A 15,997-nucleotide genomic window follows, 5' to 3' on the forward strand; every position below is an offset into this window, starting at 1 on the left:
TCGATCTCAATTCGTTGTCACCACTAAGATTACTCATTTTACCAGATTTCTGAGTTAATTATATTTCTTCATTACATTAATGGTATACTAGAAGCGTTTTCGAGAGGTGAGCTAAATATCGGCTTACTCAGTATTGGCGAGCCGTGTGTTGCCATCCGGTAAACACCACGGGTACATGTTAATGAATAAATGTAAAGTCGTTGGGATTACTCCTGGGGAGTAGATAATTAATGCTGCTTCCGTCTTGATTACTGATATTAGACGCCTTGAGTTGTGTTCGAGGTGGCTCAGACAAAGCATTTTCGATGAGATCCTAGTGTTCACCTAGTTCAGGGATCGCTATATGAGCGAATACATGCAACCTTGTTTACCTCTATCTACCTAGTAGAGCATAAGACACCATATTTCAACGACACCTAGACAGTAGGAATAATACGTTACCAGTACTCTCAGCCATATTGAGGTTGGATCAAACAGGTGAATTAACTCCCGACTTGTTCTTATGTCGAAGTGCCCATATAAGCTGCCAAATTAATACAAAGGACGGAATCGCCAATAATAACACCCATATTGAAGCAGATATAAAAATCACACCAAGTGAAAATACCAAGAAGATATTCCCAATTACTTTACCAACTGGCTCTGGTATACCCACATCGCTCAGATCGGTAGAGAGAATGACCTGCATCGCCGACAAGGCCAGCGAGAGTATTGCGAATGAGAAAAGCAAAGGCGCGGTTGCAGCTTGCACATGTCTTGATATTGACGATTCAGAAAGAGCATAAAACCATCTTGTTTCAGTACCCCGAGGATTGAATATACGGACAGCCCAGTTTAGTCTTGAAAGCCGCAACTGGCCATGTTTGTATCGATTTGCAACACCGGAGTCTTCTAAGTATCGGAATGGGGTAATGAATTTGTCCCATTGTTCCCATCCTAGTGTATTTGGAAGGAGAAACGACTCTTGGGCAAGGATAAGGTCCAGCGGATGCCGAACCAGAAGAGCGTAAGACCGAAGAAACCCGCTTATAATGCCAGATGTAGTGATTTGTATACCAGAAGACTGTTTATGATCGAGAATTGACCTGAGAAGTGACTCGAACATTCGTTTTACAAAAACACAGTCGTATCTCCATACCAGATGGAGATGTGCTTCTTCCGTGGCCATGATTTGCCTCCCATTTGATCGATGATGGTTGAGACTGTTAATGTGACTACCTTGTCCCCGAGAAAAAATAAAGAGCTTGGGATATAATTCATCTAAAACATGTGTCGCGAGATCCTCTTCGAGCTCGCTATATTCCTCGGGTGGAAGAGCGACGTAAGGGAGCTGCGATATCCCATTTTCAGCTTGCCCGGCATTTGACTGATACGAGTCAAGACTAATTCTTGGGTGGGCAGGGCCATGAATATTATATGACGGTCGCATGGTAGTTTTGTTTTGTTGCACAATGAGGATTGAGATGTAGAGATCACAGGGATCACAGGGATCACAGGGATTGATTATCTCGTCGAGCAATTTTGAGATTCGATAGAGGCGTGGCTAAGATTGGGAGCAAGGCAATTTAAGTTATATAATGATGAAATATAAATTAAGTTGACGCAATCCCAGCTCCTGGGTAATTATTTATTCATATACCAAGATAGATTTTGTTTGTCATTGTGCAAACAATTCATGAGTTTATCTCGCGGAGAGCCGCTCGCTATTTAACATGTCTGGGAACCTCATTCCGTGTAATTGATAGAAATGATTGGGCCATGCAATAAATGACGTGGCATGTTCTGTGTTGTCATTATGCATTGCTATTTGTATAGGCAGCCTTGTATACCTATATAAGGCTACCTATAGGTACATGTGCATATCATAAGGAACATGAGGCTCTGCTTGTACTGGCCTAAGCCTGCATAGCTGCCCGAGCAAACCATGTACCCCTCCAGAACTGCCTGCATTCATGTTGTTTTATCCCAGATTTAACACTGTCAAATCATCGATTTCTTCCCCATCACCTTAGTAGCCGATCTCCTATATTCCAATATTATTCAAGCATATCAATTACTTCTGGGCAGAAAGTATAGAAAAACGCCACTATAAACCCAATTGCAGGATTTCGCATGTACTTCAATTGCTTTTATCGCCGCTGGTTACCTAGAAGTGCGCCATAAGCCATATGGAAAGGCAAGAGAGGCTAAGCAATCAGGCTGATCGTAACGATCGAAATGGCTTGCTCATCACTGATGCACTTGTAGCCATCTTTATCTTCATGTCACCTTGGATCGACTTCTGCTGGAGACTGATTGTCATTAGTTTCTATTTCACCTATCGTTATTTTATCTTCTTCGAAGAACAATTTCTTCGAGAGCAGCACCCAAGCCGTCCTGTTTCAGCTCTCTTGCATACTGTTATTTTGGCAGTATCAACCTTGTGGTGCATATCGATCACACATGTACATGTGTTTGTGCCAAATATGATGGACTTCTTAACTCCGCATGTTATGCGCCCTACTTTCAAGGCTTCTGAAATTATGTACGATAATGGAAAAGACGCAGCCTTTGAGTACGTTGAATTTCAAACTGGAAGCTTTGTTATGAAGGGACTGCTAATGAGAAGAAGTATTTTTGCAATTCATGGACTCGGCTCAAATCCTGAAACCGCTTGGGCTTATCAGAGGAATGATTCTAGGGTGTATTGGCTAAGAGACTTTTTGCCCAAGGCACGGGGACTCTCGGACATCAGAGTCATCATGGTCAATCATCAAACACGATGGGACTCAAATACTGCTTATTTGGGATTTCATGATCATGCATCTGAACTTCTAGAAGAAATCCAAAACTTGCACAGGGTGGGTTGCCTGAACCGATAATCTGATGCTCGTGACTAAGAAAAGGGGTATCTAGGCCAATCCTGAGCGCCCAATCATCTTTATAGCACATAGCTTTGGTGGAATATTGCTGAAGAAGGCAAGTAATTACATATTCTCCATCATCAGAAGGCCCTATTCAGTCAAGCTAATCGAGCAAGGCTTTACTTCTTGCGAAAGGCCGCTCAGAGGATGTAGCGGCAATAACTAAAGGGATTATGTTTCTCGGAGTCCCTCATCTGGGTAGTCATGCTGCATTTATTGCATCTTGCTTATCCTGTATGACTTTCTTTCGAGGATCGTCCTCAGAGTTGCTGGAGCTCCTGATGATAGATGGTCCCGCCCTTCTAGACCTTGAATCGGAATTTTACGACGCATATGTAGACCGATATCGCTTTCGAGGGTTCCAGCCGTTTATTTGCGATTTCTATGAAATGAGACCAGAAAGGATCGGCAAACTTGTTCTGGGCTCAGTAAGTGAAGACTTTTCCCTCTACACTGGGATACAATATACATTTACTAAGCTCTCCAATTTACTCAACACAGATGGTCGGGAAAAGTAACAGGCAGCCGCGTCATGGTTTAGTCAAGTATCTTGACACTGATCATCGTGGACTGAACAAATTCCAATCTCACGACGACCCAAATTTCCAGACATTTGTGACAGTTCTGCGTTGGGTGTTGGATTACGCACTACTAGCCAGTAAGTTTTCAGTTGCGACTGAATTCTCTCAAGTACATGTACTAATTGGCTACTCATCCAGATAATTCACCAGGGGACTTATGCCCACATCCATCTATTCCTGTTACCAACTCCGTACCTGTCACCGACTCTGTTCCTGTTACCAACAACGTACCAGTTGTCGATGCTGTTTCTATTACTGACTCGGTGTCTATTATTGAGGCGGTGCCCGTTGTTGATGATCTACCTGGAGACGATGTCGTGCCTGTTACCGATTCAGCGCCTGTTAACAAGACTATACCTATTGCCGGCACCGTGCTCGTTTCTCCGGCGCTGCCTGTTCCAAATGCCGTGCCTATTGCCGGCGTTCTACTACTTGTCGCTGATGCCGTGCCTCCTGGCGCTGTACCTATTGCTGGGATTATGCCTGTTACCAATGCCGTTCCTGCCACCGAGGCTGCATCTATCTCTGGCACTGTACCTGTTACTAAGACTATGCCTGTTGCTGACACGGTGTTTATTGCCCCGGCAGTGCCTGTACCAAGCGTCGTACCAGTTGCCGGCTCCGTGGTTGTCACTGAGGTTATACCCGCTGCTGCTATACCCGCTGCTGCTATACCTGTTGCCGGCGTTATGCTTATTGCTGATGCCGTGCCTCCTACTGAGGCTGTGTCTACTTCCAGCTCCGTGCTTATCCCCAACGCCATACCTGTTGCCAGTTTCATGCCAGCTACCAAGACTGAACCTGTTGCTGCGACTGTGCCTGTTGCCGCCGCTATGCCTGTTGCCGGCGCTGTGCCTATTGCTGTCAACTTGTCTGTGTTTGTGGCCATACCTGCTACTGCGGCCAAGTCTATTGCCAAGGCCGTGCCTGTTCTTCAACCAGTTGGCCTTCTTGAAAGATTAGCAACAACGCTGCTCTATATAGTGTGGATGGCACCGAATGTAGTTTTTGTTGGAGCTCTTGCTGGCTTGCGAGAACTGTATGTCTCTTGGCTGGATGAGTACTACGAAAGTCACCGAAGCAGCAGTGCAACCTTACGGTTGGTTATGATAGCTGCCTATGACACTCTCATTAATTTACCCCTTGGACATTTCTTGATCTGGGTTATTGAGAAAACACCCAGTGGCCACACGAGTCTGTGGGTTAAGATCTTACAGATAATTGTTAGCAATATAGTTGTGAGCGAAATCTTCATGCGTATTAATTTACTCCTTAGATTAACCTATGTCAGATCACCCCTATCCAAAACTTTGTCTACCTGGCCGGTATGGCCTACATTGCTGGTGCACGGAACTACGACCAGTTCTACGGGATAATTCAGTCTCGCTTCTTTAAGCTTACATGGATAAACTGGTTCACATTATCTGTGTGCATTGTCTATGCACAAAAACTCTTTCTAGGGCGTGGCTGGTTCTTATTTTTTATTTTCATTGGTTTCATTATCAGAGTCAATGATATTATTGTAAAACGAGTGTGTAATATAGCGGGAGCGGTAGGGTTATAAGTCAGGTATGACTTATAAGTAAAATAACTCATCCTGAGCAAACTATCAGAGCAAGTACTACTATATAGAAAATAGATGATGTCAAATTTTACATATCATAGTTGTTAGAGAATACATGTTGTTGCTGTAGCATGTTTCGTAAGACGGATGTATGCACTCCAAACTAAGGCTACAAAAGCCTGCTCCAATGATAATGAGGGGATCTTGGCAGAGCAGCGGAACTGAGTCATTGTTTCATGGATATAATTGATGAGATGGATGAAATGGAATCGTAATCTATTGTTTGATTGGAAGACGTGATTGGCAATCTACTGGACCTATAGTGTCACGATCTCGCCAATGACAGACATTCCTTTATAGCTATGGTCCTGCCATATTGGTTGCTAAAATCGGATCATTCGCCCAATTATTTGCCTAAGGGCGCGTTTGGTTACATATAATAGTTTAGCATCAAGACGCAAGTGTGCATGAGTCTCATTGGATTGGCTGCATTAGTTTGGAGAATTCGCTTAAATACCGTTCACTGTAATTCATGGGGACAGCTGAGACTGTTTATCCACGGGATTCTGGCATAGGCATATACATTTCCTCGGCACATTAACACATATCTTGTAGCGTAAATAGCTTAATTATTGGTCATATTCGTCGTATACTCTCTAACATACACATCTCTACTCGGGATAGGCGGGGAAATCCCACGGCACCGCGTTTGCCAACAGCTCGTAATCCAATCCCTTTGCTCCACCATTCAAATACAAAAACTTTGTAAACGGTACTGTAGCATAATATTCGAATCGAGTACCAGAAGGAATAAATGCCACGTCTCCCGGGAGCAGATACTCTGTCTTGTAGCCTTGGATGGTCAGAGCAAGCTGGCCTTCGTCCATCTGAATCGCAAAGTGGTGAGGCAGCTTGGCGACGTTCGTCTTGTCGCCCTCGAGCTTTGGAGACAGCGTGAGAGTGCCAATAGTAAAGTTCTTGTTGGGCGTCTGCTCGGCCGTGAGGAGCGGCTGGATGACCTTGTAGCCATTTTCGCTATTGAGATACTTTGGCCCGTAGTCTTTGGCGACGTAGTACGGATCTGTAGGATCGCTGGACAGCGAGTTGTTGCCATTGTGCCAATTGTTGCTGTTGTGCCAGTTGATGCTGGGATCGCCAGCAGTGCCGTTGACAAAGTCTCGTCGCGGCACATAGACGTCAGCCTTGGCCACGTACAAGTCAAGAGAGTTGAGCAGGGCTTCCTGTTCAGGTGTGACATCGCCAAAAGGCTGCTGGTCGTCCCCTATAAGCTGATATGGTGACCCATGGGGAGAAACAAAGTCTCCGATGCTGAAGACGTTGTACAGCTCCTCGAACCCGGCTGGGTTGTAGATGTGCGTAAGCTGACTGTCTGGATCTGTGTGCTGAAAGGTGTGAATCGTGCCTGGCGGAGCAGTACCGAAATCACCCAAAGTGAGCACTCGAGCCTCATCGATGGCGCCCGTCACGTTCTTCTTGGTCCAGAGCTCGACTCTCCCCTTGGAGCAGTAGAAATGCTCGTGGGCCTCCTGATGAGTGTGAGGGCGCGCAGAGGTCCAGCCGGTCCATTTGCTCGTGTGTTGGACAACGGCAAAGGCGCCATCAGAAGAGTTTGTGGTGATGGAGAAGCGGATGATTTGGCCAGAAGTGGTGAGCTTGATGGCATGGCCCTTGTAACGAGGGAGGATATAGGGGCGGAGATGGTCGGGAGCTACATCGACGACAAGGGGAGGAGGAGAATAAGAAGCCGCCGTTGATGAGGCGGTTGAGAGGAGGGAGAGTGATAGCGAGGTGAGAGTAGAGGCCTTCATCGTGGAAGGAGTTGACAGAATTGACTATGCTTCAACTTGGGGATACACAATTGATTCAAATCTTGGAATCTATATATACATACAGGTTTGGTGAGATGTATGATCTATCATATCAAATAGAACAATTAAAGAAGTAGCCAGCAACGGCGGTTTGCCAAAACAAGAAGTTCATCTTCATCTGCTGCATATTGACGGTCAAGACCCAATCAACAAGCCCACTAATCAAGCAAGATTTGAACATTATCTTCCATTTTAGTTCTCTCACCTTCTCTCTACTACCCTTTCACCGACTAGTTTTCGCAAGCACCCGTATCCCGCAAACTACTTCTTCCTGTCCTGCCTATTTCGTCCATTGTACATATGGAATGCAACCCTCCAAGGCGCCAAAAACTCGCCCATTGACGCAATGACTTGATCGGTTTCTCTCCGAGCGCTAAGCAGAGGGTCCAGGGCCGGCAAGAGTTGAAACAAATCCCCTGTGGAAACAAGCTTGTCCGGGGGGTGGCATGGGTTTAACGTTGAATGGGGCTAGCTTTGGCTGGGGTGATTGACTGGGGTTGGATTGTCGAAGATGATTCATGGGCTCTACAAGTGGTAGATAAGAGGCTTACTGTTTTGATTGGATGGTCGCAAACGGCAATTAGATAGAAACAGGATGTTGTATTCGGCATTGTAAGAAGGGTTTGGAGCTACATATACTCACATTAGAGATTTGAAGGAAAGATACAGGTACATAGCATTGACACTGCACATTGCAGACTTGTGCTTTTTATAGGTAAGGCAACCGTAGTGATTGATGAGTCTTCAATGTTGTATTTGACCTCAGTACGACTGTCCTATCTAGGCATCACCATCCTGTTCCTATCAGCACTCTCAGACCTCCCTCGTTCACACTTCATTCACTGGTGCTGCCGGCCTCCCCTCCCTCTTCCACCTCAAGACATTTTCAAAACACTCTTTCTCGGCCCTACGAATCGCCTCCTCCGTCCAGCCCCCCATATGCGGCTGCAAAACCACTTTGTCACACGTCCTAAAGTACGGATTGATGTTGGGCTCGTTATTGAACACATCCAATCCCGCCCTTTCAACTTTTCCGCTCTCCAATGCCTCAATCAGGGCCTCTTCATCGACAATGGGCCCTCGTGCCGTGTTTATGAGAAAGACGCCGTCCTTCATCATTTTGAACTCGGCGTGCGAAATGAGATTCCGCGTAGCCGGTGTAAGAGGGCAATTTATCGATACGACATCTGCTTGAGATAGCAGCTCCTCCAGCGAAGAGCAGTATTCAGCATGGCACGCCTCTTCAATCTCGGAGCTGAGCCTCGTCCGGTTGTAGTACTTGACCTTCATCTTGAACGTCTGCGCTTTGACGGACAGATACCGGCCAATACTCCCCATGCCCACGATGCCCAGCGTCATTCCCGTCGGATCTCTAGTTGGCACAATACCGTCATACCACTTGCCCTCACGGATTCTCTTCTCCGCAACATACGCGTTCCTCACCACCGCCAGAGTCAAAAAGATGGCCATATCAGCCGTTGCTTCAGCCACAGCATCGACAGTGTTGCAGAACCAGATGCCTTGGCTGGTCATCCATGAGACGTCAAACTCGTTGTAGCCCGCCCATGCAGAGGCAATGACGCGACAGTGAGGAGTAAGAGCGGAAAGCAGCTCTCCATTGAGAGGCTTGAAGGGAGGCGTATCTGTGATGGAGATGAAGGCGTCTATTGGGCCTGACTGGGCGATGAGACGAGGCAGCTCCTCTTGAAGCTGCTGTCGGTTGGAGGATTGAAGAAACTAACACAAACGATCGTTCCCAAGTCATTTAAAAGATCAATGAGAGATTTTGATAGTTTCAAAACTCACCTCGACATCCAGCTCCGCTTTGACGCCCTCCAAGTACTCGTCACTAACATATTTGACATCCCCCAGAACTGCCACACGGGGCTTCTTATTCAGTGTCACAGAGCTCATTGATTCTTCCGGATAGCACAAAAGAGAGTAGAATCAGCAGTAAAGACGGGATTCTGAACAAGCAGAAGGCGAGAACATGGGCAGCGCCTCATCTTATTGCCGTGTTAGAGGGGCAACAAGGCCCAAGCCTTGAAAATACCCCAACTTTCCATTATTATGACAAGCTGGGCATTATGTCAGCCCCCACCATCCCACTATCCTGCGGATCTGCGGCCGTAAAATGCCCCAGAATACTCCGTAGATGAATGAATCATACGGAGAACAAGACCGACTGCAGGTAACAACCGCCGTCCGAAGTGGTCCTCAACTCATCCACCGTCTTTGCCTTGGCGGACAGCCGCGCGGCGTCTCTTCGGCCTCGGTAAAGACGTCGAGCATCTCCAAGTCGGCGCGATCCTACTCGGGCAGGGCGGTGCTGCACTCAGCCATGATGATGCGGAGGAGGTCGCCGAAGCTGTTGCCGGTCCTGAAGTTGGGCCGCCATGAGGGCGCGCAGGGCCGGGGCGTAGTTCAAGCTGTCATGATTCAGGTTGAATGTTGAAGCGCATCTTTTACAGACGTGTGTCAAAGATTGTCTTCTGCTTGTTCGCTTTCTAGATGAAAGCAGGTGATTGATGACGGAAATACTGAGTGTGCAACTAAATGAATATTTGAGGCCTTCAGGTAGGTACTCTCACTAGAAAACTGGCGGGGTTGATTGCAGGAGTTGTACCAACTGCCGTGCTACATATGGATAGGTATTATTAGATTAATTAATGAACATGTCTGGAAATTATTTGCACCGAATAATAGAAACCCCCTGGGCGATAAATTCCTGTTGCGGCTGTGAAAGGCTCAATCCGTCCACACGCGAGCGCCGGTAGCCTCCGAAATCTCCTGACTGAGCGAAATCACGACTCCCGTTTTTACTGCTTGGAGAGTGCCGGCCCCCACGAGCAACAACACCAGGGACGAAAGGATTCCAAAAATGGCGTGAGCGGATGCTATATCTGGCCCAATACGGTTTCTCGCATTACGTCGTTCATCAGCCAGGTCAACCCATTTTCGGCAAAGTCCTATTAGCCTCCGTCAAATCTACGCTGGCTCCCGACCAAGATGGCCATTTGATCTGCTGAAAGAAGAGAGAGAGCCTAATCCAGTCGCAAATGGCGCTGCTTACACTACGGACCAGTTCGCTATATCCCGGACAGGAATCATTCGACAGGCCGGGCGATGTAGCACCCAAAATCCCAATCTGCCCCAATCCCTGCACGTGTTCCAATGATTCTTCACAAGGCGAACCAATGGGGCGTCGCACGAAGAGAGAAAACGGCCTAATAGGGTCAGATCTTATTCCTTATACGAGCAAAACAGGGGTTCTGGGCGCTGCAAGATCAAATTTGACAGCTTTGCAGCAGCGCTGTTTGGGTGGTGAGAAGTGAGCAGACGGCGCCGCCAAATCACACCACTGCGGCTGAACACCGCACCACCCTCGAACTATCGACAGACAACTTGACGAAACCAAGACACCACGCTCGGGAGAAGCAGGCAAGACGTGTTTTATAAATGCTAAAGATGGAATCTCAGATGCGCTCCAGTCTGCATCGCCATCAGCGCACAAAAGCAACATCTTGTCCAGTCTTGAGTGTTTCAATTACAACAGCTCGGCTCAGCTCAAATCAAACCTCCAAGCTCAATATCATCAACACAACACAAAACCCGCCAAAATGGTCACTCAGCCAGTTAAGATCCCCACCACCAACCCGGCCGTTGCCAGGGTTCTCCCCGTCGTCATGACCGTCGGCATTGGTAAGTCATCCATCAACTCAACTTCAGCCTGACTATACCCTACAGTCCACTAACACCACGACCCTTCAGTCTCTGCCATCGCAATGAACGTCCGCTCGCAACTCAAGACCCATTCCGCAACCCAAGACCGCTTCTTCGCCCAGTACAAGAACCCCCAGAGCGAAGCCGTTCGCCAAAAGGTGTTCGATGGCGCTGTGGAGGACCCCCGCAAGAGCTGGTTCAATGTTCTGGGCTGGTGACTATTTGAGGATTAATTGGGGATTGGGGATTCAGATACAATCACATTTCTGGGCGTTTACTTTTTTTCCGGAGGAGTTGGAAGGGATATTTGTTTGTTGGTGAAGGCGTCATGCATCAGTCTGTTGCAATGCGGCCACCCGGTGTAAATTGAGAGGAAGTCGTCGAGGGTCCCGAGCATTGATACCAGTCTTATTTAGATCGCACTTTTAATCACTGAAAAGATTCATGAGTCTTTGAATATTCTCCTACTTGCATTGCTACCTCTGTTGTTCCCAAATGCTGAAGCTGGGTATGCGTTTTAATTCTTAAGACAGTCGACTACTGTGTCCGTCTGATCCTCATTCCGTATTTCTTCATTCACCGGCCGTCTGATCATCATTGCTTGCTAGCAAGACCAAAGGTCCGAAAGAGCTCTTATTTTCTCATCTGACTCTGCGAAACCGCCCTTTTTTGTTGGTTCCACCGAGATACACAAGTATTCGCTCTTCCAGTGCACTTGAAACATCCCCCCTTGAAGGCGCCAGCTCGGCCCTGCGTCTGAGCAACCATGTCGTAACATGATCAAGAGGAACCATCTTTTATTTACAAGTAGGCACCTGGATTTTTTAGCACGTGCTACTCTCGCTAGGTAGACCAAAATGCTTCATACACGTGACTAAAAAATACCGACAACTCCATCATCGGGTGGTTTCTCTTATTTATGAATGGAATCCGGCTGTTGAGCTCCGGGAAACAGCAACCTAAACAACCGACGCCCTTGCTCCTCGGCGTTTTGCTTCCGTCGTTCACGGTTTTTCCATAAACAGCTGCCTAGTTCCTAATCTGTAGGATCGTACTGGTCAAGGGGTGCAGCAGGTTGTGTCTCCGGTATGAGAGTGCAGATTTGAGCCGCACGCAGATGAGTAAGTAGATCGTCCCTGCTCCAAAATCTCTTTTTGCAACGTGGACAACGAATGCGACCCTCGTGGGACTGGCGAATATGACGTTTCAGACGCGGGATGATAGTAAATCGCTCTGTAGAGCACGCAAGGCCAGTTGGGTTCAGTTTAAAAAATGGACATGCCAGCGGGGGTTTACGGTTCCGTCTCCGATGTGGCATATTGTCAGGGCTGTCGATGTTGGAATCAACGGAACCACTATCGTCATCATTAACGGAGGCAGTGGTATCTGCTACATTACCGTCATCTCTGTTAAGAATACTCGACAACGCCATGGAGAAGGCTGAGCGTGGAGAGCCATCGGATAGTGGTGAGCTCAACACTTGCTTTGCATTCGAACTAAGCGTGTTCACAGTATACCGTGGAGTCAAATTCGGCAGTTGGCCATTGGATTCTCGAGGATTTCGAGCATCTTTCTGGTAAGGAGAAGACAGGTTTGTGCTGTCGGCCGCAGAGGCATCTCGATTTTTGTCCTTGGCCATGCTGAGAATGCCAGCTAAGTGATATGTATGGGTAGTTTGGTGCGTAGAAATGCAAGAGCAGAGGCTCGCATTTATGATAAACGCATGTTGTTGATGGTGCAGCTCTGGGCAGAGGCGTAAACGAGAGGAGATGTAGCTTTGGGTGGAATGGGAGGTACAGATGACTTGACTCCAAGTACAGAGGTATAAAAATGGAAGGGCTATCTAGCACCCCAGCGAATAAGAATAGTTTTGAATGTCGTAACAACGTAGGTATAAATTATAATGAAGATCTTTGATCACCATTGCTTAAATGTGTAGATACACAGGTCCTGGAGTATCTGCTACTATGGCTACTATCCATACTGTATATTCCTCTAGTATCTGCCATCATTACTACGTGTACCCAGGCCGCTTTAAATTTAAGAAATGGGATGGATGGGTGCTGAATAGCGAATGTGGGATGCTGAATCCAGGCAGTCACTCACTATTAAAAACCCTCCAGCTAGATTGATGGTACGCCAGGCTGCATGCATGTATGTATGTGTGCACGGATTTCAATCCAGTAAATAATACTATCTCAGGTAGAGGTAAAGAGACGACTTAATCATAACTATCTATATAAACATAGGAAATACAAAAATTTCAAAGTAGGCAGTAATGACTGTAAAATACATAAGAGATCCATCGCTCTATTCTGGTATATGCGCTTCCAATTGAGACCATCGCAGTTGTCCTTCTCTTTGAACCTTTAAAGCTGTTAGGCAAATCATCGATCCATGTGTCGATATACATCTGTGTAATTCAACATAAACACATTAGGTATATATTCTAAGCCGCGTAAATGGAATCTGGAGGCAGGTAGCCCGGAAAGACGGCCTTGAACAATTCCATCCAGCGTTCTTCCTCGGATTTTCCCGGGTTGGCCCGCTGCCCAATGATGACGTTCTGCTCCTTGTTTTCAGGATTGTAACCATTCATCTCCTTGAATTCCCGGAGATGGCAGATGATGGGTTGGCGAAGATGAGCATCAAATTCCCGTCGCGTGCGGAATCTCGTCAAGTAGCAGCGGGGGCAGTAGATTGGGTTGCAGTGCTTTTTGCGAACATGCTCTTTTACTCGTGAAAAGTTTTCAAAGTCTTTGTCAAGGCACGTAGGCGGCTGTCCTTCTGGGCTGCATTTGGAGAATATACACGCCAGACGTCGCGGAGCCCCATTAGAAGCTGGTGGTCGTACTACCGGCGCTGCATAACAAAAATGGGCGCCGTTAGTATGAACAAATGGGGAGCGCCAAAGACATCAGGTATACATACTGCTCATGTTAGGGGCGCCAATAATATCAAGGCTGTCATCAGGGCTGCTCGCCTGTGTTGGATGCGGGTTGACGAATGGGGGAACCTGGCTGAATGCGGCACAGTCTCTTGCGGGTGCAACCCCAAGATTGGAGGGATCTAAATCCACGGGCAGTTGGTTGCTCGAGTGCATGCTGTTGTTACACACGGGATGGTCTGGAGCCGGATGCTGAGATTGGACAAAAGTTGTACCATTCAAGAAGTCCAACATGCCCTTTTCAGAGAAGTCAGGGAAGTCCAACGGGGCCAAGTCAGAGAAGTCCAACGGGGCCTCGTCAGGCACACCAGTCACTTGCATGCTGTCGCTCATTGGGGAGGCCGCATAGGAGCTGCTGTCGCGGTGCAAGTTCGTCTTATCCATGCTGTGGAATGTTCTATAAAATTGATGGGTGTTTTTTCTATGAGAGTGCGTTGTCAGAACCGACTCTGCCAGGTTACTCAAGCAGGTATTTATAATTGCAGCCAACTATTCAGTAACCCAATTTCCTGGCCTGCATAGCTGTGCTTTACCGCCGTTTAAAGAAAGCACCTGCACCGTTGGGCCGGAATTGTCATTTCATGGAAGCTATTCCCATGGCCCAATATGAAAACCTTGAATGCTGCCTATTTCATAGTGCAAACGCCCACAGAGCTCCTGAAGAGTGAACTGCTTTGTGTAACGCAAAATCAACCTCGAGAATCGCCACGCTCATTTAGGAATATCCACAGTGGGCCGGCAGATGCTGGAAAGACAATGTCGCAGGTTGTTGATATTTACAATGCATTTGCATTGGTGTGCGTCTGGGTTGTGGCAGGGGGGCCTGGTTGGTTTGCGGCAACATCCATGTACATATGCACTATTTAGATGCTGACAGGCACTGAGAGTTGCTTCGCTTCTGCGTGTAAACACTATGCCATGTGCCAGCTCATGGATATTATTTCAAGAAAGCAGGATTTAATATAAATCACTGGCCTTCAATCGCCTTCGATTATGCAGCTGTGAACCTCTGCACACACAATGCCTGCTACAAACATGTGCACGATCAATCCTGAGAGCACTGTCATTCAGCCTACAGCTCTAGCTCCCGTTCATCACTATAATCCGGAAGCCGGGATATCCTTGGATCCCCCTCAACTCAACCACCAGACTGCGGTCTGCACTCGTGACATTCTTGTAAGGAGCACTCTTCCGGCAATGCCACACACGGGTAGCACGCTAAATATTACTTCAAGACACAAGCCAGAGCCCAGACGGCAAAAGTCTGCCGACGGGAATGGCAATTCTTTGTCCGCGTTACGGTGGCTCTTCTTTCCATTGCGTCTGCGTATCTCGGAGGGTTTCTCTGTCACGATGCTAACTTGGGCATCAAAATCGGGGCTGTGCTGGCGCTTTCGACGGCCATCTTTGAAGTCCTAGAGAAGATGCTGTATCGAGGACCGGCACGAGATTCCGACTCAAGGGATCAGATATTAGCCCGCCTCTGTTAATATAGCATCACAGCCATCATCAGTATCCACTGTTCCCATATATCTGTAAAACTAGGAGGTTTTAGGTAGACTAGGTTCTCTAGCGCAAGGAAATATTAACCTTAATACTACGATCACTCAAAATAGAGAAAACATCAGCACGTAATCCCGATCCATGCCATCACAATCGACAATCGAGTAAATACGCAGGATAAATGAGCTGGCATGGTGCTAGTATCATCTGACTGTCTCGACTGGGATTCATTGCCGAGCCGTCAAATGCAGTGCCCTTGATGAAGCGCCATGTTCACTCACAGTCTCACACGGGCTCTGGGATTGTATAACCAGCTGATTGAGGGCAGCAAACAATGCGCATGGCTTGTAGGCTTAGCAATAACCGTGGCAGAAGCCAGAGGCGCAGCAGAACTTACACTTTTGATGGAAATTCTCCGTGGAGGTACCCATATTTGCCTTGAACGTCACGGATTGAACCGCAGCACGTGGCGGGTAGCCCGGATCTCCTTCCGGCCGGGAGAGGGAACCACACGAGTCGTGGCTGGGGAGAGGAGCCGGCATGCAAGCCGCTGTACAGGCCATCTTCGAGATTCTCAGGCAGAAAACTCATCCACGACGACGACTGCTCAACTAGCCCTGGTGGGCCTCTATAGGCTAAAACCGGAGGGAGCCGGTCTTCTGAACTTCTACCTTGTAAATCAGGCATCTTTAATCTGCTGTGAAGGCTAGTGAGGATAGCGTTTAAACAAATATCTCCTAATGCTAAAGCGAGATGTGTTATGTTAAACACAACAATGTTAAGAAAATATGACGAATTTACAAACAAGTATAATACATCTCACATTAGCTGTTACAACTCTGCTTTACTCAATAAGCTCAAAAAGTGTTATAATCTGAATAAAATCT

At 47.3% G+C, this 15,997-nt stretch overlaps 8 protein-coding genes across 8 annotated transcripts; 3 read left to right on the forward strand and 5 right to left on the reverse strand.

Annotated features, from left to right (window-relative positions):
* Positions 1 to 493: 493 nt before the first annotated feature.
* Positions 494 to 1,024, reverse strand: TRIVIDRAFT_8848 (uncharacterized protein; the record flags this gene model as incomplete). Its single annotated transcript, XM_014102912.1, has 1 exon — positions 494 to 1,024. A coding segment is annotated over one exon (531 nt), but the record flags the coding sequence as incomplete, so codon positions are not given.
* Positions 1,025 to 2,465: 1,441 nt separating this feature from the next.
* On the forward strand, positions 2,466 to 5,149 carry TRIVIDRAFT_61048 (uncharacterized protein; the record flags this gene model as incomplete). Its single annotated transcript, XM_014102983.1, has 8 exons — positions 2,466 to 2,840; positions 2,896 to 2,962; positions 3,156 to 3,331; positions 3,405 to 3,561; positions 3,623 to 4,722; positions 4,761 to 4,910; positions 5,041 to 5,053; positions 5,124 to 5,149. The coding sequence occupies 8 exons, from the start codon at positions 2,466 to 2,468 to the stop codon at positions 5,147 to 5,149; spliced, it is 2,064 nt and encodes a 687-aa protein (XP_013958458.1).
* Positions 5,150 to 5,719: 570 nt separating this feature from the next.
* Positions 5,720 to 6,877, reverse strand: TRIVIDRAFT_31141 (uncharacterized protein; the record flags this gene model as incomplete). The annotated part of the gene is made up of 1 exon (XM_014102984.1): positions 5,720 to 6,877. The coding sequence occupies one exon, from the start codon at positions 6,875 to 6,877 to the stop codon at positions 5,720 to 5,722; it is 1,158 nt and encodes a 385-aa protein (XP_013958459.1).
* A 791-nt stretch (positions 6,878 to 7,668) lies between these two features.
* On the reverse strand, positions 7,669 to 9,504 carry TRIVIDRAFT_84300 (uncharacterized protein; the record flags this gene model as incomplete). The annotated part of the gene is made up of 2 exons (XM_014102985.1): positions 7,669 to 8,674; positions 8,744 to 9,504. 2 exons carry the CDS (start codon positions 8,849 to 8,851, stop codon positions 7,766 to 7,768), a joined length of 1,017 nt encoding a protein of 338 aa, XP_013958460.1.
* A 1,053-nt stretch (positions 9,505 to 10,557) lies between these two features.
* Positions 10,558 to 10,878, forward strand: TRIVIDRAFT_219707 (uncharacterized protein; the record flags this gene model as incomplete). The annotated part of the gene is made up of 2 exons (XM_014102986.1): positions 10,558 to 10,639; positions 10,709 to 10,878. 2 exons carry the CDS (start codon positions 10,558 to 10,560, stop codon positions 10,876 to 10,878), a joined length of 252 nt encoding a protein of 83 aa, XP_013958461.1.
* Positions 10,879 to 11,696: 818 nt separating this feature from the next.
* TRIVIDRAFT_219708 (uncharacterized protein) lies at positions 11,697 to 12,299 on the reverse strand (the record flags this gene model as incomplete). The annotated part of the gene is made up of 1 exon (XM_014102987.1): positions 11,697 to 12,299. The coding sequence occupies one exon, from the start codon at positions 12,297 to 12,299 to the stop codon at positions 11,697 to 11,699; it is 603 nt and encodes a 200-aa protein (XP_013958462.1).
* Positions 12,300 to 13,109: 810 nt separating this feature from the next.
* On the reverse strand, positions 13,110 to 13,991 carry TRIVIDRAFT_61051 (uncharacterized protein; the record flags this gene model as incomplete). The annotated part of the gene is made up of 2 exons (XM_014102988.1): positions 13,110 to 13,522; positions 13,592 to 13,991. 2 exons carry the CDS (start codon positions 13,989 to 13,991, stop codon positions 13,110 to 13,112), a joined length of 813 nt encoding a protein of 270 aa, XP_013958463.1.
* A 636-nt stretch (positions 13,992 to 14,627) lies between these two features.
* On the forward strand, positions 14,628 to 15,097 carry TRIVIDRAFT_219710 (uncharacterized protein; the record flags this gene model as incomplete). The annotated part of the gene is made up of 2 exons (XM_014102989.1): positions 14,628 to 14,783; positions 14,843 to 15,097. 2 exons carry the CDS (start codon positions 14,628 to 14,630, stop codon positions 15,095 to 15,097), a joined length of 411 nt encoding a protein of 136 aa, XP_013958464.1.
* Between the last annotated feature and the right edge of the window lie 900 nt (positions 15,098 to 15,997).

This window comes from Trichoderma virens (genome assembly GCF_000170995.1).
Source record: "Trichoderma virens Gv29-8 chromosome Unknown TRIVIscaffold_4, whole genome shotgun sequence".
Lineage (NCBI taxonomy): Eukaryota > Fungi > Ascomycota > Sordariomycetes > Hypocreales > Hypocreaceae > Trichoderma > Trichoderma virens.